This window comes from Leptosomus discolor, chromosome 9, assembly GCF_034619465.1.
Source record: "Leptosomus discolor isolate bLepDis1 chromosome 9, bLepDis1.hap2, whole genome shotgun sequence".
Taxonomy (NCBI): Eukaryota; Metazoa; Chordata; class Aves; order Leptosomiformes; family Leptosomidae; genus Leptosomus; species Leptosomus discolor.
Window position 1 is genome coordinate 45,984,368 of NC_141399.1, and position 27,211 is coordinate 46,011,578.

The 27,211-nt window shown below is 42.9% G+C and overlaps 1 protein-coding gene across 1 annotated transcript in view; it reads right to left on the bottom strand.

The window, feature by feature from the left end:
- The window catches only part of TRPC5 (transient receptor potential cation channel subfamily C member 5), a 65,431-nt gene extending 54,820 nt beyond the window's left edge, over window positions 1-10,611 (bottom strand). The window contains exon 1 of the mRNA XM_086469691.1: window positions 10,234-10,611. Within this exon, the coding sequence (XP_086325817.1) occupies window positions 10,234-10,611 (378 nt within the window). The remainder of the gene's footprint in view (window positions 1-10,233) is intronic.
- Window positions 10,612-27,211: the final 16,600 nt, after the last annotated feature.

Sequence of the window (27,211 nt, forward strand, 5' to 3'; positions counted from 1 at the left end):
CTGCTTTGCCCTGAATTCCTGTGTCTTGCTCCAGCTAAGCACTACTGAATCCAGCGGGAAGAGGGGCTAGCGAGTGCCTACCGTTGTTTAGAGAAATAAGACCAGTGTTGTGCCATGAGCAATTGCACCCTCTCCTGGTTACGACTTCTCATGTGTGTAAGAATGGTTGAGAAGTTCATTGTAGTCACAACTTACATGTTATGTCACATTATGATATAACCAACTACCAAACGAATCTTGGTTTTATCATACGCTTACCTAGCCTAGGGCTAGCTGAGTAATGACACTTGACCAGTTAAAACAAGCAAGGGACAAAAGTTTGGGACTGTTACAAATCCAGACATAAATGAAGCTGTTAGAGAAAAAAGTGGCATAAGGGAGATCAGAGCCTGGCTCACAGCATGTTATGGGTCTACTAAAGTGTTGCCAAAATGCAGAGATTCCCTGGCTGCTTGCTAGAGCTGCTTCCTGAGACCCTCTGATACCAACTCAGGTTTAAGTCTAGTATTGCTGACATGAGAGTAAACTGAATTGTCTCCTGAAGTTTGGATAGGCAGACTAGTTCATATATGCCTGAAGCTGGGTTTTTTCCCTATTTGGAAATATAAAATCTTGTTTGTTCATTTTTTTCACCTTTCCTCATTACCATTTTAAGAGTTAGTCTGTGATAGGAGCAGCTCTTTGCGGTAAAAATAAGACTAAACCCTAACAACTTTCAATGTTGTTTCTAAATTTGGAAATTAATTTTGTTAAAGAGCTTACTTAATCCAGTCCTGTAAATTTCTTAACTGCACTAAAGGCCCTGGAAAGTCACTGCACCTCAGATATTTTTTCACTTTATGGATAAGCTTTCCCCTGATCCCCAACATGCTGAAACAAAGCCAGTCCATGGTTAGCTGGAAATTTGCAGGCTCTGTCTTCAAGGTAATCTTTCTTTTATTATAGCTACTCTTTTTCTAATATTTTCCAGGATTTATTCTGGAGGAAAATGTTGTCCAGCTTTTTAATTAATTTTATCTGGTCTCTTTATTTTCTATTCTTAGTGGTAACAAGAACAAGATGTGCTAATACAGGCTAATAATCATGCTATCTATAGCCTTTTATGTCATCCTTGTACATAAAATGTCACTATTTCCTGTAATTTATTACTGTGTGCCGATGAGAGATGTTTCATTAAGTTTAGGTGAGGTAATATGTTGCTAACAGGGCTTGAAAAGGGAGGGCTTTTGCTTGGGAGAGGTGGGGTTGTGTTCCTATTCAATCATATTCCTTTAAAAAAGAAAATTTGCAAGAATCATATTCAATCATAAGAAAACATCACAGAGAGAAGCGAGCGGCTGCATCTGGTGCCAGTCCAGCGCTGCCTGATGTTGCACAAAACGCATCTTGATGTTCACAAACCAGGAGGCTGCGTTTCTGCCCCTTTTGACTATTAAGCTGTGCTTTTGGCATTGTTACACTAACCAAGAAGACAGTGTGACTTCTGAAAAGATCCTAGAGTTTGCAATAGCAAAGAAATGACAATCTAGACAGGTGGCAGGGTCTCAGATGAGGATAAAATCTGTGTGGTTGTCATCTTCCTTTATTACTGCTTATGCAGCGACTTCCTTCATTATTTCTAATGCTAAGTAGTTCAAAACATCTAGGTAATGATATGCCCCTCATGCTTCAGAGACTGGCTCTAACTCATCATCTGTCTGCCTGAAGAGCATTTAAGTGGAGCACACGAGCCCTCTCACACTGCTGTGAATTAAGTACCAACGATGCATGTGATCCTGAGCCTCTTCCAGGCTTGAGCGATTTTCCAACATGTTCTCCCAAGGCAATGACAGAGCACAGACCTTGGATTACAGCGTTCCCTTGCTGTGACAATGCGGAGATGAGCGGGGAGAATATTGTTCTCAGTCCATGCCTTTTTGATTCTTCACCCCCGACCCCTTCTTGCCACCAAAAGACTGCCCACCCCAGGGACAAACAAGCCATAAAGGTGCTGTTCTACTTTGCAAACCCAGGCACAGCTCTATTTAACAGCCAGATAAGGACTAGGGGTTTCCTCCTAAACCATCCTGCAGTTCCTTGTAGATCCCAGAGCTTTGTTTCGGAGGAGCCTGTAATTTGCTACGTTCAATTTCCCCAGACAAGCTTCCCTTGGAAAAATGTGTTGCAACTACTGCACCAGCCAGACTTTCCTGCATATTTCTGTCAGTGAATCTAAACAGCCCTGGCAAAAGCCCTTCTGGGTTTCAGAAGGCACACGGACCAGAGGCAAAAACACTTGTTGTGTGATGTCGTGGGGGCTCACGTAAGGCAGCAGCTAATGCTGTAATTAGGGCTTAGGAGCGAGGGGTGGTAAGTAAACGAGGCACACTCATGGATGCTGGGTAGGTAATGAAAAATGGGGGTTTTTTTGAAACTTAACACCTTAATCAACAGATCTATAGAAAGACCAAAATTTTACTCGTGTAGGAACACAAACAGGATTTTTTTTTTTTCCCCTACAGATAGTTTGTTACAGTCCGTCCATCCAGCCGAATCCCATGCACCCATCACTCCTGACTGAAAATACGCTGTACAGTGTGCCAAACGCAGGCAAGCGCCAAGATCACTCCCACAAATTAATAATTTCCTAGGAAGCATCTCGTATAACAGTGCGTTCCCGACTTCTCCGCCTGTCTATATGTTAAATTACAAGCACGACATGTTTGTGCATGCTGTGATGCAGTTCTTGGCCTGACCCCACCAGCTCTCCTAGGAACTAATAACAGACTTTATGTTGGCCCAGGAGGAAGGAGTCAGTGACTTATTTGCCACTGTCAGCTGTCTGGTAGCTGGCACTGCAGCCTGCGAGCCCTAGCCCCGGTGCTACTTGTTAGGTCTATGTGACCAGAGCTCTTCGTTTTGCTTCCCACCTCCTTCTCATAGATTTAAGATTATTTGGGGAGGAAGGCAGTGGAGAAAGGAGGAAAGAAATTCCCGGTTAAACGTAATCATTAACTGAAGTGGTCTTTGAAATCAACTGTGTTGTTTAGTTTAATTAGATGGAATTCATTTCGAAGGCAGCCGCCAATGTCAAAGGCATGTTAACTATAGCTGTGAATTATTACTGCATCAATAAAAATAATGAAAAGCTTGGATGATAGCAAAGCCATTAAGCTTTGGAGCAGTAACAGCTAGTTTTCTGTTTTCAGACACCATCCTTCTTCCTTATTGTGCCTTTCAAATTATTTTCATACTGAGAACTTGTGGCCAGTTTTTCTCAACTGCTTCTATTCTTCAGAACCTGCTCTTGCTCAATGTCTATCGAACCAGGTTCAGCTTGCCTTTTCATTTTGGACCTCTCATATTAACATGGAAATGGCTGGTTTGAGGCACACCAAAGGGCACAGGATCTCTACTGAGTCACACCAATCAGCCTGGTACCCTCTCTGTTACAGAGCTCAATAGCAACCACTCAATGAGAATAGGTCACGCCTATGGACTTCCTTGATACAGATGCCCAGGTTTGAGCAACACCTTCCTGAATTAGCTTAAATTTTTAAACTCAAGAAGAACACAACTACTGCTGGTAAGTCATGGTTAACGCTGCAGAAAGGCTACGCAGACCTGCTTGCACTTTGGGCTTGCTTTGATCACTTTGTCGCACTTCACACCTTTGTAACGCTTCACACTTGCTGGCACTGGCCTTGTCCATGATGTTCCAGAAGAAGACAGTGCATGCACCCGGACTATATTACCGTGTAAGCAAGACTACTTTGTTCAGCGTCTACGTGAGCAATTTCCCCACATCTGTCCTCAGCTTATAGGTGAGCAGCTAGTGCTGCAAGGCTCAGCAATTTTAGCTTGGAAGTCTACAAGTCTCTCCTTCACCTCAGAAGGAAACAGGAGGCCTTTTACTGAAGGAAACAGGATGGCACTTCTCACAGCTACAAACCCCAGATCCTCTGGTCCTGCTGCAGGGTACCTCTGCGCACTTTGCCTGCAGGTAAGACAGATCCTCAGTAACCACTTCAGCCAGGGCATGAGGAACACCAGCTGCTTCTAAAACTCTTCCAAATTGCCTGCAGAATCTAGCTTTTATGTCATGAGATATCTGACAACTGATCTGCTTCCCTTGACTTAAAAAGTCCTGTCCGTGATAGCGCAGGGCTGACAATGCTAGCAATGAGATACACTTAGTATCAGCAAGGCTGCAGAAATCAAGGGCCATTGGTGGCAACAGATAAAACTTTGCACTGGACTTTGCATACGGGACAAAGAACGCTATGTGAGTGGGAAAATTAAGCTAAATCACATTCTGTAAAGAAAGATACTGGATCTGGGCAAAACCAAAATGGTTTAATGCAACACATAATTTCTGGTTCACAAAAGATTGTCTCTAGGCTGTTGATCTATGATATTCTCACAAAGAGCAAGGCAGATTTTCAGTCATCAGCTCATCTGAAAGAGGGTTTTTGAGGTCAAACTTTATGTCTGCTATTACTATCAAGTGCAGCAACCTTCCACCAGCACGTATCTGAGGATTAGCAATTAAGACTGAAAACTTGCCTTTTATACTCTATAGTTTCCTTTTCACAACCATATTCTTCCAGGGTTTATTTCCATAAAGCTCCTTCTTTTGGAAGACATATGGATAGGTATCTGTTGAGATCTCACTGATTCAGAAGGCCTTTGGACCGTCGAAACAAACTGAATCACAGTCACAAATACTGAGATCCCTTTTCTTTTTATTCTCATTATTGAGGAATTGCATTTGTAGTGCCATCTGTGAACCAGATTAATCTGGAGCCATCTGCCATGAGCAAATTGCTAATTTTGGCAGATACCAGAGAGATGCTAGTTTCATCCTTATGTAAACATTTGATGTCAGCTCTGATTGTTGTGAAGAAAACAGCTACCCGTAAAGGTGCTTATGGCTACACCATGAACATGTAGTAATCCACATGACTGATTACAGTTTCTTAAAAGAACAGGAGGGCTCAGCAGTCAGCACAGACCGTGTTGGTGTGCTGCAAACACACTCATTCTAGCAAGGCAAAAATGATGCGAGATCTGTGCAAACTGAGAGCGCTACCCTGCGAGCTGTGATGTGCGTGTACTGGGGAACTGGGACCGCTTCACAGAATTCACACAACAGGTTATTAAGGGAATGGCCCTGAAGGCCTCATCTGGAGTCAAAGGGAAAATTTGTACTGATTTCGGTGGGCTTCAAAATGTATGGAAATACAAGGAGAAATCAAAAGTGAATCAAGATGTTGGAAAATGTGAATTTTCAGACATATATTTCCTCCTCTGTAGTGGTACTGTTTAGGCACAGACTCCAGCCTGGCTGAAAACAAACCATTGTATTGATGTTTGTATAGTAAAAAAAAATTTCTGATATGATTTTTAGGAAAAAAACCTGCCAAAACTCAAAGACTGAATAGGTTGGGAGACAGAAGATTTTACTGAAAAAAGATAATTTATTCAACAGGCCTCATATACACATTCCCTTGCTCCTATGGCAGTACTGAATCAAAAAAATGAAAGAAGCAATTTCAACTTCCCTGTTAATTCCAACCCCAGCCAGATCTCTGGCTTTTGATGCGTACCTACAAAACAGGACAAAAACTCTTGTTTTGCTGTTGTACGTGTTGGACCTGTTGTGTGCACAGACAACGCCGCAGTTTAACATGCCTACCCCAAAAGAGATGAGCCGCCTGACTCAATAAGCCTGGGCCAATGTCACGTGTGTGTGCTGATTTTTAATAATTCTAACCTAGCCCAAATCTTTCTGATGATTATTCAGTGGTTTGTCATCTTAATTATTTAAATAACATGACAGTCACGTGGAGGACCCGAATATGGATTGCCAAGCAGTCTGCAGTACACACATACTACTCTTCTGTGCCACTATGTAGTGCAGTATCAGCCTCTTCACAGTCCTAAAAAGCAAACACTAACTCTGAAAGCACCAGAGTAGGCTCGCTTTTATTTCCTGGAGAATACAAGTTCACTGACTACGAACCTCCACAGGAAAAGCAACACTTGCACATCCTCCAGGTGCCATGAATATTGGTTTGTTTTGTTGTTCCTCTTAATATTCATGAATAGGCTGCTTGCTTTCCAAATGGCTGTTATCTGTTTGGGGAAAATCAAACTATCTAACGATTTCAGTGACCAATCAGCAATACAAAGTGACTGGCCAAAGTGAACTATGGTTTAAAAAAAAAAAAAAGGCTTGGAGGATGAATTGGAGTAAGTTACATAACATTTGGAAATAACAAGTGAACTTGTAAAAAACACAGAAGTAGAAGAGCTCTTTTGTTACTTAATCTATTTTGAGTAGATAACTGAATTTTCCTTTATTTCCCTAGGAATTCAGCTTTTAGTGCTGTGCCAGGTCCAGGCCACATCCTGCTGAGGTCAGCAAAGCTCCTACCTGCAGCACCATGGGCTCTGCACATAGGCTTCTTCCATTGCACTCTGGACCACACTTGCACACCAACAGTAAAAAAAAAAGTGAGAGTGCACCTCAGAGTGTGGTGTGGCATATTTGAGGAGAGATTAGCTCTGATGTGAAGAAGAGAATAGGTCCTTTAAAGCCGGGACTTTACTCTTTGCTGGGAGTGAAACACACCAGCACACCTCACGGTCTTCCCACGGTAGCAAAAGAAAGATGCTTGTGCCATGATGACACTCTCACTGAACCCAAACTCTCCCATAGGTGACAGTATCTGTCAAAGCAGCTATGACTTTATTAGCCATAGAGTTATTCTGGCTGTAACTGGTGAAGTCTTCTCCTCAGCTTTATCAAGAGACTCACAGAGCAGTACCCAAAACTGTGGCTGTTGTCAGGACTGGGCAGAACAGATTTGAGGAGAAATTGTTAATTTCTTAAAATAGCCTGTGAACCTTGCTTGGGGGTAAACCTAAAAGGCAATACATCTACACGAACACGTCGTTGTTCAGCACACTCATCTATCATGTGCTTTGAGGCAGCCTTTGGAGAGAGATGGTTCATGCTCCTGGCTCTCATATGCTCCACATGTAAACACAGTAATTTCTTCCTCTCCTGAGACACCCCGTACACGCACGGCTCCAGTGCGGCAGCAGCGTGTTGTTATAGTTACTGGCTATGACTTACCCCTGCCATTGTCATGGTATTTTCAGAAAACGGCACTTAAACATCAGTCTAGCAAAGGTTTGCAGAATAATGACTGCCTGCATTCACTTAATCATAGGACACAGCATCTCTGCTGCCCAGTCTCTTCATCCATTTCTCCCTGTCCCTTACATCATGAATGAGACCCTGAGTCTCTTACATAAGGAACACAGCAAAGGTCACTTCTTGTATCTTAACATTATTTTTTTTTTTACTTCTGCTCCCTGGAAAGGTCATCATACAGGGGAAAAGCAGAGCTCTTCCCCTTAGGCAGCTCTCAAGAGAGGTAGGGAGCACCCAGGACACATCACCTTTTACAGACTCTGTGGCTGCTGAGCGAAACTGCTTTGCGGGTCAAGTCTGTAAAGGGCTACGGTTTTCCACCTTGCTTTGGGTGTATCTTTCGCTAACTAGAGACAGCCACTGTAATCCCACAAGAGGCTGGCGTAATGCAACCTGTAACATTTTCGGTCAGGCTCGTGGTACGATGATAAGATTGTGGGAATGAGCAAAGATACATGCCCACAGAATGGATTATGCTGAATGATGCTACTCAGCTGCTTTTAGACGCCAAGACAACTATTAACTGAGCTGATGTGAACAGATGCAAACAGGAACAGCATTTCGTGCCTAGCAGTTAGAGAACAAGACTTTGGTACAGACTCTCAGAGGCAGACAGCAGGAAAACGGGAACTCACAGGTTTTCACAGACCCCAGACTCAGATGAATGAAGGTGATGTATTGAACATTTAAGAGAGAGCCATCGGAAGATGCTTCTTCTGCACCTTTGCCCAGAGTGATTTACATTTACTGATTAGATTATACTAAACCTTAAACATAAGAAATGCTGTCACACTCTCTTACAAATTTCTCAGCCAGACAGAAACTGTTCCATGAAGTGTGAATTTTTGTTACTACTCAACCAAAAAAGCAGATTTTCTGTATGTTTTAGAAGATATAAGTAGCTGATTAGGACAAAGCTGTGCTAATCTGATTTATCGGGTGCTTTTTGTGAAAGCAATTAGGTATGGGATTCCCAAAGGACTTTCTGAGAAAGGGTCCAGCAAACATAATTACTGAACACATATTGATACTCCTGTGGAATTAGCAGCAGGAGCTTGTGTTCAGAAACCCCTCCTATATTAGCTTTGTGATTTGACAAGCTAACCAACTGTCCCAACTTTGCTTAACTAAGCACTTCATTTAATGTTATATCACTATACATGAAATAAATGTTAATTACCATCACTGCACGAACAATCAGTGAAACTGCTGAACTCGAAGTCAGGTCCTGCAGCCCTCTACCAGCAAACACTTCCTGCACTTTACAGAAGAGCCTGAACCACAGCTCAGGGAAGTTAACCCTAGTTTGTACAGAGGATTTTGTGTCAAGCCAGTACTAGTCTAAAATGTACCGATGAAATCTGGTCTTGTAACAAACCTTGTAAATAAAGCTGAAACTGGCACTGGATCTCTTCTCCCACACACATGTTCTCCTTCAAGTTGTAAACTTCACAGCAGATACAAATCTAGCTACAGAAGGAGAGTTGCACACTGGCATAGAGATAAAGAAAAATGAAACAGACCTACTATGAAAGGTGTCGCTGAACTAGAGATGTTGGAGCTGAATTTCAGCTGCAATAAATCAACTTTATTTCATGGACCTCTGTCCAGTTAAGCCAGCAAGGCTGTGAATTTGAGTGGACACACGTTTGATATTCAAGAAATCTTACAGAAATCCACGTGAATCCCATCACTTGCTTTCCGTGGCATTTCAGGAGAAACTTGTCATTAATCTGAAATAAATACTGGCAGTTCCTCATGCTACTGAAAAAAACCTTCTCTTCTCTTCTACTTTCTGTCCTGTTGGCCTATAGGATGGTCAAACTTTCTAGAAGACCAAGAAAAAAATTGCTCATTCTCCATGTACGGTCTGTATTTTGTCAGACTAAACCCCAGCACTAACATTTCAATTTTTAGGTCTGATAGAAGAGATTCTTCATCTCCCTAGTGCTTAAACCACACATTAGAATCCCATTGCTACAGCATGCAGAATGCTGCCGTTTCGAAGCGTTAAGCTGAGCACTCTTGAATGTTGTCAGGGTTAATCCTTACTGTTTGCTTTCGCTACATAAAATTACTGTTAAAAAACTACATACTAAGGGGCCCATCTATTGAAAACATTTTCTTCTACGATTGACTGGTGTTAATCATTTTCTTCTTTCACACACAGAGGGATGCGTCAAGTAGACTCCAAAATGAGGCTTGACATATAAGGATTACCCAAGTTTTCAATGTTCCTTTCTAAGCCATGAACATGCAAAAATTGTCAGTGGTCAGTAATGTCTATAAACTATTCTAGTTATTGGCAGCAGTACTTGCAAATGAAAAAAAAAACAAACCCAAAAAAAGGAAAGAAAAGTTAGGGACAGTGTGATATGTGACACTTGAAGTGACAAGATTCAGACTTTGTGGTTTTTCACAAAGATCCTTATGTAACTTACTGATGGCTTTGTAGCTAAGGATCCTTCCTGCAAGTCATAGGTGTTTCTTGCTCAGATATACAGCAGCTTAGTTCACGCTGTGATGTTATGTACTGCCTTAGCATTTCTGAGCTCTCTGGAGGTGGAGACCAAGACAGTATATCTGTACTATGGCAAAGTACTGAAACCTAGCAGAGAAGCTTATGTGTTTTCAGGTTTTACTTATGAAAAGCAATTCCACTTAATATCTGTACAACAGCATGGCAATAGTTCATATCTACAGATTGTCATATAATTTCAGACAGCCCCAAATTCCTTTACAAAGCGTGTGTCTATAAATCAACCCATAAATCAGCATGTTCACAAACACTGTAGGACTGAAAAGAACACTGAGTGGAACTGAAAGTGCTGAGTATTTAAGCCAGAACATGTTTGCTCAGACCAGAAAGCTACCTTCCAAACAGGACCCCCACATCTACTCTGGGCATGTAAAGCAACAGACTTACATTAAGGACTTTGTTTTATGCTCCTGCACAGCACCCCTCTGTGCAGTACCACTTTGCTAACGCAGGATAACAACTTAAAACTGAACTGGAACACTTGACTAACCTGTTTTTCACCACTCGGCTTCCTGTAACTCAGCAGCAGCTCCACAGCTCCCACCACCTCTTTCCGTATTGCATACAGCAGAGCATCTCCCACATAGACACTGTGGCTCAAAAGCAACTCCATGATTTCCAGATTTTCATTCTCTATGGCTATTAAAAGGGCACTGCGACCAAGAGGATCCATACAGTTAATGTTGATGTTGTAGTAGATCTCTGCCTCTTGCAAGGCATGTTTCACGCTGGCATAGTCCCCCTTCTCCACAGCGCTGAGGTAGGCCTTCTCTTCCACCGAGAGCTCTGCCTCCGCTCGCACGATCTGTAACGGGATCCGATCTCTGTACGGTGAGTAGTTTACCTTTTTGTAGTATAGCTGGGCCATTGTTCATAGTGACCGGGCAACCTACGGGGGAAGAAGGAGCACGCATAAGTCACAAAACACATGAGCAACCCCTATCTCTTCCTCACAGGAGACAAATTTCCAAAGATCCATCGCAGTAAAAGCTTCCGACCCCTTTTTAAGCTGTTTTATTCTGAACACAGTGACTGTAACACCCCCTGAGCAACCCCACAGTACAAGGCTACCTGAAAAACTAAAGGTTACAGTACTGCTCAGAAGACGTACGCAGAATGACAGACGTTCAGTATGTTTTTTAATCTGGTTTAAGCACTTTATGCCATTGATATCTTTTATCTGGTCAGAAGCATGATCTTGTTGTTTATGGATAATTTATCATATGCTTTATTTCCAGTTCAATGTTTTTTTTATTTCCTTCCTTTTTCACTGCTGAGCCAGGTCCTCAGCATCTCCGAACTGTCAGTGATGGGAGCTGCTGATTTACACCCTCCTATTTACAGTAATAAGATTTATTTTTATTATTTTTGCTGCTTCTCCTCTGCTTCCGTCTCTTAAAATAGGTTTTTATTTTTCCTTTATGTTTTCTCTTTGACTAGGTCACAGTTTTATTTTTACAGCTTGCATGTTTTTAAACATATTTGCTTACTCTCCTCATTTATAAATAGGACCTAAAGACTGGCTGATGTAGAAAGGCACCACCCTTGCTCTCCAGAGGCAGTGATGTTGTTTATGGTCTAGCAAAATGAGAAGTAAATCCTGCCCTGAATGAACTACTGTTCCTTCCCATGGCTCAAAGAGCCTAGCAGGTGACTGAAGTTGTAGGAAATATGGGCTGGACAGGTACTCACACATAAGGAAAAAAAGGAACTATGCTTATCAACCTCTGTTTGGCATCGATAAACCACACCAAATCAGGACCAGGGGACACCAGCACCTCTAACTAATTTGATGACTTATTCCATCTCCATGCCCAAAGCTCAATGGTTTCCTGCAGCAGAACAGCCGGAGTTTTGATCCATTTTAGTGCCCTGCCCAGGGGAAAGAGGAGGTTTGGCTAAAGAAATAATGAGAAGGAGGATCTTGTGGATCAGGTGCCAAACTGGGAGTGAGACGCCATGGGTTGTTTTCCCCATCCCACTGCATGCCATAAGGCAACCATGTTCAGCAGAACCAATTTGCATTTTGCCTTCAGCTCCAGTGTAATGGGCCCAGTGCGGCGGGAGTGGGTGGATCTGAGCTCCAGCCCAGCTGACACTGCAAAATAGTGGGTGGCTGTAGCATACAGCAAAGTTACATCTGCGAATTTCCTGGGGAGACAGAGATCTGTAACAAGTTTGGCATCTCAAAAAATGTACTCTCTTAGTATCCTGGTTTCCTACAAGTAAGGAAAAAGTTCTTGTTTGTTACATTTCCAGAGTCACAGCTCTCTGCACATATGCCTCAACCTGAAGACAAAGGCGTTAGAGGCAAAAGGGCCTATGATCTGAATAGAAACCATCATAAATATGTTGGCTTATTTTCTACAGAGATGTTATGCTCCTAAAGCTTTTAGAACTAAGGAACAACCTCAAGTGACTCAGGAGCTCAACGTCTCAATAAACTACATGTATATCCAACTACCCTGATTTTCAGAAGGACTAAGAATCACGGGTCGTTTTTCAAATTTCGTTTTTGAAAATGTTATCCCTGCAGGGTACCACCAATTGTCACTGAAATCCTAACAAGACATAAAAGGATCCAGCACAGCTCTGACAACAAGTAAGGACCAAAAAGATCTTTGGGAAAGTAAGGATAAGCCCAAACAGGAAGGGAAATTTTGTCCTCGTGTGACGATCTGGCTCACAGGAGCAGGGAACACGAACCGGTGGGACTGCTGGCAGAGGACAGTAGCCACCATGTGGAGGTCTCCAAGGAGGAACCTGTTGGCTCCAAAAAAACCTTAGGGATTCTGGTGACAAGTGCAGCTGCTAAAGTGGAAGTGGATATTTTTCATTGCTCTTCAGTTTAATTGAATGTTTTGTAGATGGTGAGTAACATTTGCAATGAGTTATAACAAATGTCACCTCATGAAATATCATGCCAGAATTGGATCCCTTTCCTTTCCAACAACTTTGTATGAAGAAAAGAAAGCTTCAGATATCTTAACTTCTCAGTGAGATCTCATCTCCCAGTGCAACCCCAGTCCAAGAAAGCATTTTGTTAATACTTCAAGCACATAAGAAGCTGCAATAAAATCAAACAGCAAAGACTCACAAAATGAATTCTTCTCATGCCATCATCTGCATAGCCGAACAAACACACTGCTGACTGGGTTTGGAAATGATAGCATGCAGTATCAAAACAAACACATGTCTGCCTGGATTACATGGAAGATTTCAGCAAACTTTTAGTTGTTGAGCCGCCCCTCAGCCTGAGATCCAGCACAATTACAGATGGACCTTCCAAACCTGACCTATTTCTCTTCCAAAACTGGCTAACAGAGCATGAGTCAAACATGTGGATGGAAGGAATGAGCCCAAGGATCACTGTTCTCTAGCTGTCGCTTCCCAATACCACCAATCTCCTGGAGGCAGCATCTCTTGGTGAAAGAAACAGACAACGCTGGTAGATCCTAGACCACTTTTTTTGTCCCAGAGTGGTCCTGTCTCCTGCTTAACAGTTAAAAAATGGCAAAAGATATTGATGAAATCCAGGTAAGAAAAGGGGTAGGCAATTCATGGGTACCTAGAGAGATGAAACAATGAGGTACTTGAAAGATAGTGAAAATAGAAACATAGTCACATTAAAATTTTGGACTCTGTGCAGAAAGCCTGAAAGCGCACGTTTTCCATATGAATTCTCTTCACAGAGAGGCATTTTCTGCTACTTGAGTTAATATTTGGGGCAAGGAAAATTTTTCCAGTCTATGCCTGATTGCAGATGCATCAGATAATATCCAATGACTGGCTAATGCAATGGTGATACCTGCAGCACAAACAGGTGTAGAAAAATAAAGAAAAACACTTAATACACCACACAAGATAAGGGGAAGAGGGCCTACCACTCGATTTGGACTCTATCACCTTGCTCCAGTTGGGTGACCCTTCTCCCTGAGTCCAAATCCTCAAGCCATTTCAGCCTGACACCATTTCTATGTTGCCTGGCACAGAAATGAGAGCTTTAGCCACAGGCGGGTTTGTTGGGATTTCCTTCTGCGTGCTTTTGGATTGGACTCTTGGGATGGACAGGTTACAGTCACAAGGTAATGGTATTACCTCAGTCAAGGGCTGAAACCAATGGCTTTTGTTGAAAACTAAGAAGTGGCTTTATACATGTCACCATCTGTAAAAAATCTACAGTCAGCACTCTCTACAGACACTGCACTGTCCTCAAGACCCTTAGGTGTCTCTCACTCGGGATCACAACTTGATACCAAATGATCAGTCCATCACACTGATATATCACACCCTGGTAAACCAGAGATTGCTTCAGCACCAAGGGGGAAGAGATAACAGAAAGAATGAAAATTAGCTTTCCTTTCTAATGGTTCTTATCGGAGAGAGAACATCATGAAAATTGCCCAAAGTTTAGAGTGATGTGTGATAGCACGGGAAAAGGCAAGGGGGGCAGCCTGAGCCATGTCTAAGGAGAAGTGAGGAGAGGGCAGGGAGAAAAAGCAGGGGAGCAGCACTGAGTAGCAGCCATTACTTAGAGATGTGGTTAATGAAGATAGACAGGCAAAGGTCACTCAGCAGCACTGCCTTTTGCCACTAAAAATTTCATGAGTCTTCACTACAAATTTTTTTAGGATCTGTTAGGAGTTGAACCATCCCTCATGTCCTACTTTCCACGCACAATGCACTCCCACATGCCACTGTCTCATGGGAATCAGAATGACCTGTATGAAATGGGATGAGTACAACTGAAAGGGTGGGAGCCGGTTTATATCCACGTAGTCACTAGACCCACTATGAAACAGGACCTTCCTGGCTTTTATTAGAATTTGACTTTTCATGATGCTGACTAAGAGGTGGAAAAACACCATTGCTCCTGATTGCTGAGCTCCCTGTGCAATGGAAGCAGCAGAGACTTGTAGGGGGGATCGAATTCAGATATCAGAGCTCATTGCTCCTAGCTGATGTGAGCATCTAACTACCTGAGGAACAAATCAAATACTGGATCTTGAACGCAACATCAGTAGACAAGAGCTACCTTTCCCACTTGACGGGACTCAGTACGAGCAGCCAACTCACATCACACATTAGAGCAGACAACAAAACACCCCATCTGCCAAGTTGCAAACAGAGCGGTTGGTTGTTCCCTCCTACTGGAGATTCACTCTGACACATGTTGGCAAAACTGTGTGTGTGGCTTTAAATGTCACTACATCTCTCTTGGATCTGCAGAAGGGTTTACGTGGTGGAAAGCCTGCCTGTGTTTTCTAGTTGTATCAACCCAATAAAAGAACTGATCTCTTGCAACACATCTGCTTCCCTCCATCCTTCTCTCCAAGGCTATATTTTTCTTTTTAGTATTTCAGGGAGAGTATTTTCCTCATTTTGCACTTCTAAGCTGGACTTCAGTCTGGAAATCATGGACCATAACTGCTAAAATGGCCTGACTCTTTCATCGTGCTCAGAGGCTGTGTGCTTAGTAATATTGATTTTTTTTAAAAAAGGTTATAAACCTGAGTTATGAAATAGTCCAGATGGGCCACTTAGGAAAATAATATTACATATAGCTAATGTACCAACTGAATTTGTGATTGGATCCTTCTTTTAAGTGCTCTAGATCTTATTTACTAACAATGCCTGACTGACCTTATACCTCCCACAGTTGGAGGAAATAAACTGACTTTGTAACATTCCGCAATTCCTATTCTCCTGCAAAGAGATACCGTCTTGTTCCAGAAAACTGCTTTTTCCATGGAGTTCAGTGGGAACCAGATTGCAACCCTAAGTCTCACTGCTTCTCACGATGTCTCTGCATCACACTCACCACCTTCTTGGTCAGAAGCAGAAAATTTTCCTGATGCTTTTAAATGCAAAAAGAGCCACTGCTGAATAAATGTACAACCTTAGAAGTATTTTAAAGTTATAAAATTGCAATGATCTTCTGGGGTATATGGCTGTGTAAATTCCCTTTAGCAAAGGCCCCATGATTTCAGGAACTTTATATTCAGCTCATAAGCTATATAAGATACATCATTCCCCTGGAATAAGTGCTTTCCAAAACTGGCAGGGTTGCAGTATGACACAAAAATGAGAAACCGACAGCTAATAAAATTGGAGATGAGTAATCTAGTTTCACTGCCCAAGATGAGTGAAAGGGAGAGCACTAAGAGTATGTGATAAAAATGCAAGGCTGCAGTCGTTCATGATTCACACTGGAGGATATGTCCTTAGAAAATGCAGAGAAAAACTCTTCTTAGAACATTTTTCACTCATCACCACTTCAGGCGTAGTTAAGAATACGTGCACTCACTGGGGTACTGCATGTAACCACCTCATCTGAGAAGTGTTTGTAAAAGAAGACAACCTCGAACTTCAGATTATAAATTTAAGGAAGCCAAAAGAAATTCTTTGCCAGTAACTCAAAATGTCATAATTTGACTCAAGTCCCAGCTGCAATTCTCAACTTCCTGCGGAGGGTGACAATTATCAAAGATATATATGTTTGATTTGGAAAGGCCAACTCTTTGGTAGAATTCTCTTCCGCTGCATAATCAATTGATGAGTCATGACCAACCACATATGGGTATATATATATATATATATGTATATATAAAAATACCATTACAAAAGATGTCATGTATGTAGTATGTTTGGAGATACCATTTGGCTTAAGAAAGTACCTGTTCCTCTCTGAGCAGTCAGTGGTCCTACCCAAAACTTAGGAATCAACCTCAGTTCTCAGCCTTCTGGCTTTAGGGTGCTCAACTGTGACAGCCTAGGACATCTACAAGGCTGCCTAATGCTGGAGGATGGAAATCTTGGCACAGCTGAATTCTCTACTAGATGAAAAAGCTCTCTCTGCTTATTCTCAGCCTTACTGAGAGCCAGTATGGGTCTGAAGCACAAACTTGCCCAGGAAGTAAGGAGCATTGAAAAATTTACTACTTTCCATTCCATGTGCAAAGCACTTGGTTTGACCTTGCCTTCTCAAGCACAGGAGCACAGATACCAACGTATTTCAAAGAAAAAATAACAAATCATGACACTCCACCACATATGCTCAAGCCCATGGGGAAAGCCTAAAAGCCAGCATGTAACAGATGTGAATCCTGTTGTCTTGGTGAAGAGCTGAAGGGCACTCCCATGCTCTAGTGATGACTAGATTAGAAGAACCTAGAGAGAAGAACACAATGAAACTGGCTTCGTTGTCAGGCTGAGCTCTACAGGCCTGAAACATCCTATGGGTTTTGCAAGGTGTTTTGTAGATGTGAGGCTCCACCTCGCCATATCTCTGCAGAATCCAAGTCAGCTAGCTGGCAGCCAAGGCTGGCATTCAGGATGGAAAGGGAAGATTTAATTTTGGAGAGATGGAAAGTTCCATTATAATTATACTCATCTGCAGATGTAAGTAAGGAAAACTTGCAGGAAAAGACTTTTGCATTTGTAATATCTAACTGCTGTAGCTGGAAACAAAACCAACAAGTTTGCCAGCACACAAGCCCTTCTTCACATCTGTATTGACCTGACCATAGAGAAGAATTCACATCACAGATGAGGCATTTGATACTCCCCGCTTTCCTCTTCCAGCCTGCTATGAATTTTGGTCTGTTCTTGCTAGGTTTCTCTATTGGACCTCCTACTTCAGCACCTGAGTCCTTCCTAACGCTGGGGACGGGAGCAGACCAGTGCTTCACAGGACCATGATGTTCTCAAAAGGCTTTTTTTCTGTGGAGCTGCCGAGGTGGGCTACCACTGATTTACTGCTACCACTGATCGCGTGTAGCAACCCAGAAAAGTTATTCCTCTCTCTTTTGCCCCCAGTGGTTCTCTGTCCTCCATCTCCACCTGCTGGGCTCGATGGTCTCTTCAGCAGAACTGTATTTGAAAAAGGTGTTGCCCAGACATTTAAGTTTTGTACATCTGTGACTTAAATAAGCTAGTTTCTCCTCAATGGGAAACTTCTTAAACATGTATTTTAGCTGTACTTCAGAATACACAGTGTAACAACATTTCAGTAGATGCACAGTCACTACTTTTTTTGTGGGCAGGCTGCTTAATTCATCCAAATGAGTAATGCCCTGAGTTTTAACAGTGCATGGGAAAACACTTCTCTCAGAGACTCTGCTTTGCCATGGAGGAAGAACATTTGTACTCGCCTGGCTCAGCTCAGCATATTTGTTACCTTCTCCTCCATCGCACATGTCTCTTAAGGTCTCTTGCCGTAACAGGATGTACTGGCATCATTTAAGGGTGAAAGTCACCAAGGAAACAGTATTAGGAAACCCCTAGTTTGTATTATAACCTTCATTACCTTCAATAGTTTCAGTCTAGTTGCACAGAAGTTGCAGCATTTCACGTTAATCTGGACCTAGATATACAGGCTTAAACCAGAACCCATCACAGCCTGTGAGCAAGCTGGTACGAGGCTGCTCAGCCTTGTACTCTGCAAGTGAATTCAAACAAGAAACAGTGCCCTTTCTTGGGAAATGACAGCAAAAGCTAATACCAAGCTTGCCTGAATTTATCAAATAGTAAATTCCTTCTATGCACACATGTATAGTGTTTGCATTCCAGAAAAGTTGCTAATATGTTTGACTTCAGAGTGCTTTCTCTGGTCTCTGGACAATAACAAACACGACACCTACTCCTTGCCGTTGGGATTCGCACGCAGCTTCAGCAGCCATGCAGAACATGGGCCAACAGTCATCCCTGGGTTCAGAACAAGCAACGTCCTTGTCTATCTCCAGCTCTGTCAGTGCGGCCTTTGCAGGGTCTAGGTGGCCCAGATTTGGTTCCATCTGTCCTGAAAGCAACACGCAGCTTCCAGCATGTCTTAATGGAAACGATGACAGAAAAAAAGCTCTGGTGTAGAGCCAATTGCAAAGTTCCTATTTGGGAAGAAGAGGGAGGGGGGAGTATTGACCCATCCCTGGAATATTTCAGTTTTACCTCAACAAAAATCAGCCTGGGCTACTAAAATCACTAAAATGACTTCCTGGTGGTGGAAAGGCTGCAGCACATGCTTTTAGCTACTATTACAATGAAGTATTTACAGTTTGTAACTCTCCCACTTCTTTCCACACACCCATCACACAGGTGTGAATAAATAAAGATGTACCATTGTGAGGAGCCTAACCAAAAAAAAAAGAAAGCGTCCTGGAATATATTCATAGTACGTATCTTTGCAAATGCAGACAGAACAGAAAGCTTATTTTTTGTCTGTCTGACGTCATTGCTCTGTCCCCTACTCTTTTGAGACGGGCTATCTATTCATTTTCTACCATCTAATAACAAAAAAGAGATGTCAACTGAACTGAGAAATACTGTCAAACAAGCCGCCCCGTTGTCTTATCTGCTAATGCAGCACTAATGTGGCATGGCATCATTATCATCTCTGTGCTCTGTGTCCACTGTTTCTGCGGCTGCTGCTCGTAATCTGTAGCTGCTGTAGCTATTGAAGAAGAGATTTTTCTGCCTGTTCCCACTCTTGTTCAACGAGCATTGTAATCACTTCTTCAATCGACGAGATAATCTGTGAACATCGTCTCTAGGAGAGCTGATGGCAGTATGGACTGTTAGACCTGCCTCAGCCTGGTTGAAAGTGCAAGTAAACCACCCAGCTGCAAAATGAAAATACAAGATTATGGCGCAGTTGCTGGGACGAGGAAAGGGCAGTTGCAGCAAGCTATAAACAACCGACAGTGACAGTTGTTCAGGCTCTGTTTCTCGTCTCAGTAATGGGTGGATTTATTAGTGGTTATCAGTTACCATTTCTGAACAAGCTCTGTTGAAACCGTTTTCATTTGCACCCGTGTAAAAACACAGTCAAGACCCAGCATATGCAGCAGCCACCACCTGCAGCGCAGCCCCCGATGCTGAGTCTCTGGTGTTACCGTGCAGTGGTAACTCCAGTTCTGGCTCCATTTTAGTTTTGTTCCTAATTTTGTCATTCATTGAACCCGGACTGAAGGTTCTTGGGAGGAAGAGGAAAAAATCATGTGCTCAATTCTCACATAAATGTTTCCCAATTGCAAAGAAAGGCTGTTTTAAACAATTCGATGTTCACCTGCAGCACCTTTTGGAGATGAAAAAGCATAAGACCCAGGAATACTGTTTCCCTGGGTTAATTTCCAAATTACAGTAAATATGGAGGGATTAAAAGCCAAATTCCCTGCAGCTACAGAACACTGGGGACAGGAACACAAGGAATCTGTGCCTCAAGGGCAGCAAGCACACCACTCGCATTTTGAAGTCATTTGCACAAATGGGACCAAAAAGAGAGTTCCCGATGGGCGAGGAGCAGCCTTGAGGGTGCTAGTGCCTGGCAGTGACGCTTGTGTGCCTCTGCTCTGTGGAAAGGGAACACGCTTTCAGACATCTCTCTTTTCTAAAACCTTCACAGGAGAAAGCAAGCCAGCAAATCGTGTAGTCTGAGCCACCAAACCCTGTAGTCTGAGCCACCTGGATAGTGTAGGGCTGAGAAGGAGATACAGTTCTACAAGCAAAAGGTCTTGCTGAAGGTACTGTTTTAAAATCAAGGAGACCAAGCATTACAGATTGCAATGGTAGTGCAATCACATTTTATTTCAGTCCTGTTTTTGCACAAGTCAGTCCTGGTCCTAGCATCCCTCACTGCCACTTCTGTTGAGACAGTCTCTTGACAAAAGGACTGCCTCGGCTGCGCAGTAAAGGGCATTTTATGGGGAGGTGGAAATGCCATACAGAAATAAGAAAAGAGAAATCTTCGTAGAAAGAAAGTGGGAGGGAGCTTCCCCTGACAAGGATAATAAACAGAACAATCTGCAGATAAAATAAAGAAGCAAAGCCAAATCTCAGTTCGTTAAGATAGCTCAGGAAAGACCCTAGAACTGCAAACGGGACAGTTTTTGAAGACCCACAGAAAGGCTGGAGGAGATAAAAACATGTTCATTTAAAATGGAGGAATGTTGTTCTCAAGAGAATTAAGCACGTGAATCTAAAAGACACAAAACATGCTGCACAAACATAAAGCAGCATGGAAGAGGAGTAATACTGTTACACTGCTTGTAAGTAAGGAAATGCACAGGACACAGATTTCTGCTTCTATTAATGCCCTAATAATGTTCCTGAATAATATCTCCAGTACAAAATTTGTCTGTTCAACTACCGGATCATTCTTACAAAGTCAAGAGATTTGGGTCAGAGATTTGCAGGAGTAACCATGTTATTTCTTAATCTTTGCATACTTACATTGTGCCCTTTGGCTACCAACAATATTAACACCCATCTCTCACGTGGCTTTTCAGCCACAGATCTAAAAGTACTTTTTAAAGGACAGACAGCATTCATCCTCTCGTTGTATGGATGGGAAATCTGTAGCAAACAGAAGGGAAGTGACTTGCTTCATCCTTTCATGACAGCAAGTGATAATTGGCCAGAATTGCCCAGAAATACACATACATACATATGTATAGCTTAATAAGTGTAACAGATCCCTTGGTGTCGACTGAGACAAGCACAATGCCAGAGCGATCTGGAGCCAGAATGCCTCCAGGGAAGCTGAGTCACTGAGCCCCTTCAGAGGGATGTGAAATGCTCTTCCCGTGCCCTAGCGCTGCCTTCTGTATAGAGAGAACCAAGCAGGAGCTCTGCCTCTGCCCACGCCTGCTCCTCACCTTACAGCCAGCCACTGTGGTTAACAGGGATACTGCAGTCTCCGTACCTTGGGCTCAAGTCTGAAGTTTGCAGATGAGTCCTGCCCCATGATCTTGCAGTGGAAGCCTTCTGGCACCCTCTTCCAATCTCACGGCAGTGACTTCCCTCTCCTGGGGGCCATGCCCTGATGGGGAGCAGTAGTTCTGTCCCATGAAAGGCTGCACGAGAAGCGATGATAAAAACACGGAAACGTCCCACCTCATTAAGGAAACACCTTATTTTAAATATTCCACGGGACTGCTCTGTCACATGCTGAAAAATCTGCAGGACATTATCTTGGAAATCAGTGCCTATTCTTCCTAAGGGGAACTTCTCACATGCACATAGGATGTGTTTTTCTTCCTCCCCAAGTTCTTGTCTGCAGTAATGTCGCTGGAGGTTTTTTTCTATTTTCTTTCTTTGAGATACTATTCTAAAATTTTCTCCCATTTTCTCTTGGATTTAATTTTGCAGTTTGTTTCTCTGTTCAGTTAAGTGTTCATTCAAGATATCTCACCTTTCAAAAGACATCTGAGGTGAGGCTCGTCAGTTTTTCTTCAGAAGAGATTTGTTTTGTGTGCCCTCAAGTTTTAAGCTCAGCTGCAGTATAACTGCAGGGGGTTCATGTTTAAATTGAGCTGTATTCCTCTGGCTGCAGGAGTGGGCCTATGCAAAGGAAATGCACAAATCCATAAATAAGGCTTGGCACAATTTCACTGCTCTACTTAATGCCGACATTTGCAAGCTCTGTTTTCCCAAACCTCTTGCTTCCAAATTCCTGCACCTGCTAATTTGTTAATTCTGTTTTCAGCTAGTTTAGACTTGTGTATTCTTAATTATGCTAATGAACTATTTAAAATATTAATGTTTTGCAAACTTTAAAAAGAAAACCGTTAACAAATACCTTGCCCTGGGTCTGCCTTCACTGTTGGATTCACAGACCGGTCCAGGGCATTTTCTCTCCCGTGTTCTCTTGAGTGGATGTCCTGTCCTCCCTTTCTCCCTCTTCCTCCCTCTCAGATCTCTTCTGACACAGCTTCACTTTCCCCTTTTCTATCTGATCTCTGCTGAGAGGAAGATCTTGCAGGTTAATGAAAATCACCCCTGAAGTGGTAATTACCACATCTGTCTCTACTAGTTTTCTTTTCCTCTCTTGATATTGATCTCCTCCCCCCTCCAAGGCTCCGTAAAGGCTCTTTGCTTCTGCTCTTTTCCAGCTAGCCCTCATAACTGGTGTCTGGAACCTGCTAGAAGTTACTGGGGTGCCACAGACCTCTGTCCCCCTCCTGTCCTTTGGTCATCTCTCAGATATCTCTGCCAGGCAGGAGAGTTACACTTCTGGCAAAGCAATGAGGCATGAGACCATGTCTGGTCCCTACAAGGCAGTAGCTGTGGCTTCTCCTCCCCATGCACCTACAATTTTAATGCACTGCTCTTCTGCTTTCCCTGAACATTGCTTTGCAGAATTTGGTTTATGTTTTCCTGGCTTCTACACAAAATATAGGTCAGATCATGGTAGACAAACATTGAAATTGTGATTTACTGCACATGAAAGGAATAGTGAGCACTGAACCTGCAAAGAAGAAAGGTGACTAATTGCTTAATTTACCCAAACAACATCTACCTGCAGAATGTCTGTGTTCTCGGCTTCTTGGGTTTCTTCCTACATGTGCATTCCTGATCACCTTTCGCTGTGCTTTTTATGTCCCTGGATGTCGATGAAGAGCTGCTAAATCACAGATATACAACATGTGGGATATCGTTCTCACCATCTCCCTGACAAGACAGCATTGTTTCTTACAGTACAGATGGCTTACAAGATACTGATCTCTGCCAATGGAGCAGCACTATCTGTAAAGTGACTCTGAAAGGAACTGTTTTGGCATTAAGATTGAGATTGAGGATAAACCACACCACGCAGTCAGGGCTGAGCAGGCCTCGAGAAGGCCATGTAAGCAGTATCACTCTTAGCAGCGTATCAAGGAGTTGTTTCACCCCAGGAGAGCAGTTTTCCCCAGGGTTATGTGCTCTCCATAACTGTTCGCAGTCTGCATGACTAGACTACGCTAGATTATAGTCATGCCATGCTTGTCACTTCCTTGGGAGTCTAGCCACATTTGCTGGGGTTTATTTTCAGCCCTGAGCTTTGGGAGTTCAATAATTACATGAGAATGTGTTCTTCTGGGAAAAAAAAAAAAAGTTTCTAGCCTCTAGGGTGTGAAGTAAAGAGTGTGAGTCACTGAGTGAACTTCATTGATGCAGAAACCAGACAGAAAGTGTCCCAAATTCTCTAGGTTTAAAAATCTCATTAACTTTAAGCCAAAGTTTGCAGATCTGAGGTACAGGGCAGAGAGCAGAGAAATGAGGCTTTGGAGCCGATGGACTTGGCAGTACTACGGCTGCTTGATTTGGGCACGCCAGACCTTCTCTGCAGGCCACAGCACCACCTTCTCTCTAAGTCCTGTCCTGGCTGGAAAAAAAAAACAGCATGGTCTGTGCAGCAGGGGATGTCTTCATGCTCTGCTCTGGTACCAGGCAGGTCAGGGCAATGGTGGCATTTTGTACACCGACTCACATCCGCACGCTTTAAGGATTGCCTGCTCTGCTATTCATAACACTAAAAGGGTGTTATCCCTCAGTCAACACAGTGCAGAAGCATCACTGTGTATTCTCCATGAAGGCAGTTTTGTAAGTCCATTAAATCACGCCAGCTAGATATCATACCCCATTGTTCACACGTAGCTCACACGTAGCGTGAGAGGATCTCGTTTGACTCAATCAGATAAAACAGCCGCCAATTTAACACCACTTTCGGCACAGGAGAAAGGCACTGCAGTACACGCCTGCTTACAGACAAGGCCTGCTGAAGCTTCGCTACTCCAAGACACTTCTATTACTGCCATGCAGAGCTTAAAATCAGCTGAGAAAATATGTTACACACTAGACAATTTTATAAGCACGGTCATAACTGTGGCTATAGAGAGAAATGCAAACAGCGTGTATATTACCAGCCAGGCACTATTTTAAAATTTATTTCCTTTTTCTTTAAAGCCCTAGGCCTAAGAGCCCTCCTCCTGCAAATCCCTGCTTACTAGCACGTCTGGTTAGGGCTCCCTGCAAAACAGAAAGTATCACCACCCCCATTTTCTAAGTGAAGAAAAGCAGGAGACACTACCAACTTCCAACAGGAAGCCTAGGGCCAGCAAAGAACCTCATTCCACTTCAGGCTCATACCTTAACCACTGACCGACTGCTGAACCACATGTGGAAGACTGCAGAGGAGAGGAAGGCTTCAGGGTAGCACAGCTGTTCTTCCCTACTGATGTTTTCACTAGAACAAGTCACTGGAGCAGCAGATGTATGGTGATGATGCACTGCTAGTCTCTTCTGACAGGCACTGTTCTCTCAAATCCTCATTTTCTTTTGCTTCCTCTTGCTTTTTTTCCTTTTGATTTCTTATCTGAAAGCTTCCATCTACGACGACTGTAAAGAAAATCTGAAAATGTGGGTATCTGATGCTTAGGCAGCTACAGGAGTTAGCAGAGAGCCTGGGAAAGGAACAAAAGGCTCAGAGGGGTTTGAACAGCCCCATCCATCTCAGTAAGGGGCCAAATCTGGGGCACGATCATCAAGGTATCAATGCTGACTTCAATTCCAGTCCTTATACAAGAGAGGAGAAGGAAAGCTACTCATTTTTACTTATCCTTCCTCCCTCCATGCTTGGGTGATGTTCGAAGACACCCTCACCTATTTTGCCCCACCTAAAAGGGGCTGCATGAACAAAATTTGTACAAGAAGTGCTCAAGGTGTTCATTGAAACACAGGAAACACACAGAGAATTTAAATAACTACGCAAACTGCTGGAGGGACCACTGCAGACGTCAGACGTCACTCAGATGCCGTTTCACCTTGCATATGTTACTTTGATGAGTAGAGACTGGGGAGGCACTTCTACCTTTTGCTTGCTTGGTCTGACCCCAGTCCTGGACTCTGACCTACCTCCTACTGTGAACACAGTGTTCAAAATGTAATCCTCCCTTCTGAGAGTTACTTCCAGAGGAGTAGGTACTTTGACATTGACTGGAGAAATGAGTATCAAGCTAAGATCCCCACTGCCTAGCTACCTGAGGCTTAGCTCTCTGCAAACCTTCAAAGCTGTCAGGAGGGCTGTGGATGACCTCTGGGATAACTGCAGAAACAGCATAACCACGTTAGCCGAGTTTCTCACAGATCACCAGGTCTATGGCAAAACAAGCAGAATTAATGTGTAGGAAATGAGATTAGTCCCCAGCTCTGCTCTGACTTCGGCTTCTCATGCCAGTTATGTGAGGGGCCTGGTGGTTCCCACTAGAATCGAGTCTGTTATAAAACATATTCCATCAAATGTGGTAAAATAAAGGGTGGGTAAAATCCTTGAGGTGCCTGAGAGCTTCTCCGGGGTTGAAAAGAAACCAGCATTCTAGCCGGGAGTTCTAGCGGCAGCATTTGATGTATCTGACAGCCACATCCCACTGACATGGCAAACTGGGGATTTTTCCACTGCCCTTCTGGTGTACCTTTGGGCAAGTAGTTTTTCAGATCTGCACTTCTCTTTGCTTTTCTCATGTGGTTTCAGAGTATATGGCATTCCTGGTGGCTACAAGGAAGGACATCAAGAGGTCTTGATTGCTGTAACAGGAATGCATTCTGTTTCCAGAATTCATTTTTTGCCTTCCTCCCAGCTTCGATAACTTTCTCACACTACACAGCTCTCATTTTCAAGATACTGTCAGCACTGTTCTTTCCAGACACATAAAGCAGATAAAGTGTCTGATTAAAAAACAGATTCAAAAGGCTAAACCTAGCTTGTATAACAAACAACTGGCAAAGATATTAAATCAAGACCTGGGGTTTTATTTCACTTACACTTTCACCAGGCATGGGTATAACAACCATGTACTGTTCTATAATTTCAAGCTCTACGGTTAATTTTACACATTTTTTTTGTTCACCTAATTAGCTGTTAGCATTCTTGAACACTGTCCATTAAATTTTATTACCCACAATCAAGTTTGCATAACCGAATAGCAAAAATGACTGCGAAAAGAGTATCCATGGAAGACATGATATGTTACATCCATCATTGCAAGGGAAAACTGGGACTTTCCTCAAATTCTGCGCTATTCCTAGATGGACTGCATGATTGATTAAAATCCTGAGCCTGACTTTGCTTGGGGGTACGTTGTCACAAATCTAAAGTTAATTCTTTGACTCTTTAGAATAAGCCTGCATCCCTACTGGCTTAATTACGTAATTTGGCTTCACCAAAAGTATTCAGGTCCACAATTTTCTCAAGACCTTCTTATTTTTCAGGTTCCTTTCTGTAACTATAATAAAGGAACGGGTTTGTGTTCAGTAGCTAGTTTCAGCTAGCACATGCACGAAAAAATAAATAAAACAATTAATTTTTTACACTGGTGACCTAAGGCCAAATTCTTCTCAACGCACTGAGGTTATGTTTCCTAGGCCCTGGGTTCTGAAGTGACATGTTGGACCAGAAGCATCTTTTTGTCATATGTTAAAGTACTTATAGCCTAGCTATCTTGCCTCAGCTTCTTCAGTCCCTGTTTCTCTGTGATTTTCGTTCCCTGCCCATCCAATACCTTTGCACAGCACAGCTCTCAAGCGGGAAGCTAGATTCAGCACCAATTTCCCTATGCCCTCCAGCACACTGAGGAGCCCTTGCATTCTCTTTTTTAGCTGGATTTTGCTGTCAGTGAAGACCTCTTCTCAATTTTGTCTAAAATGCATTAGGCCAG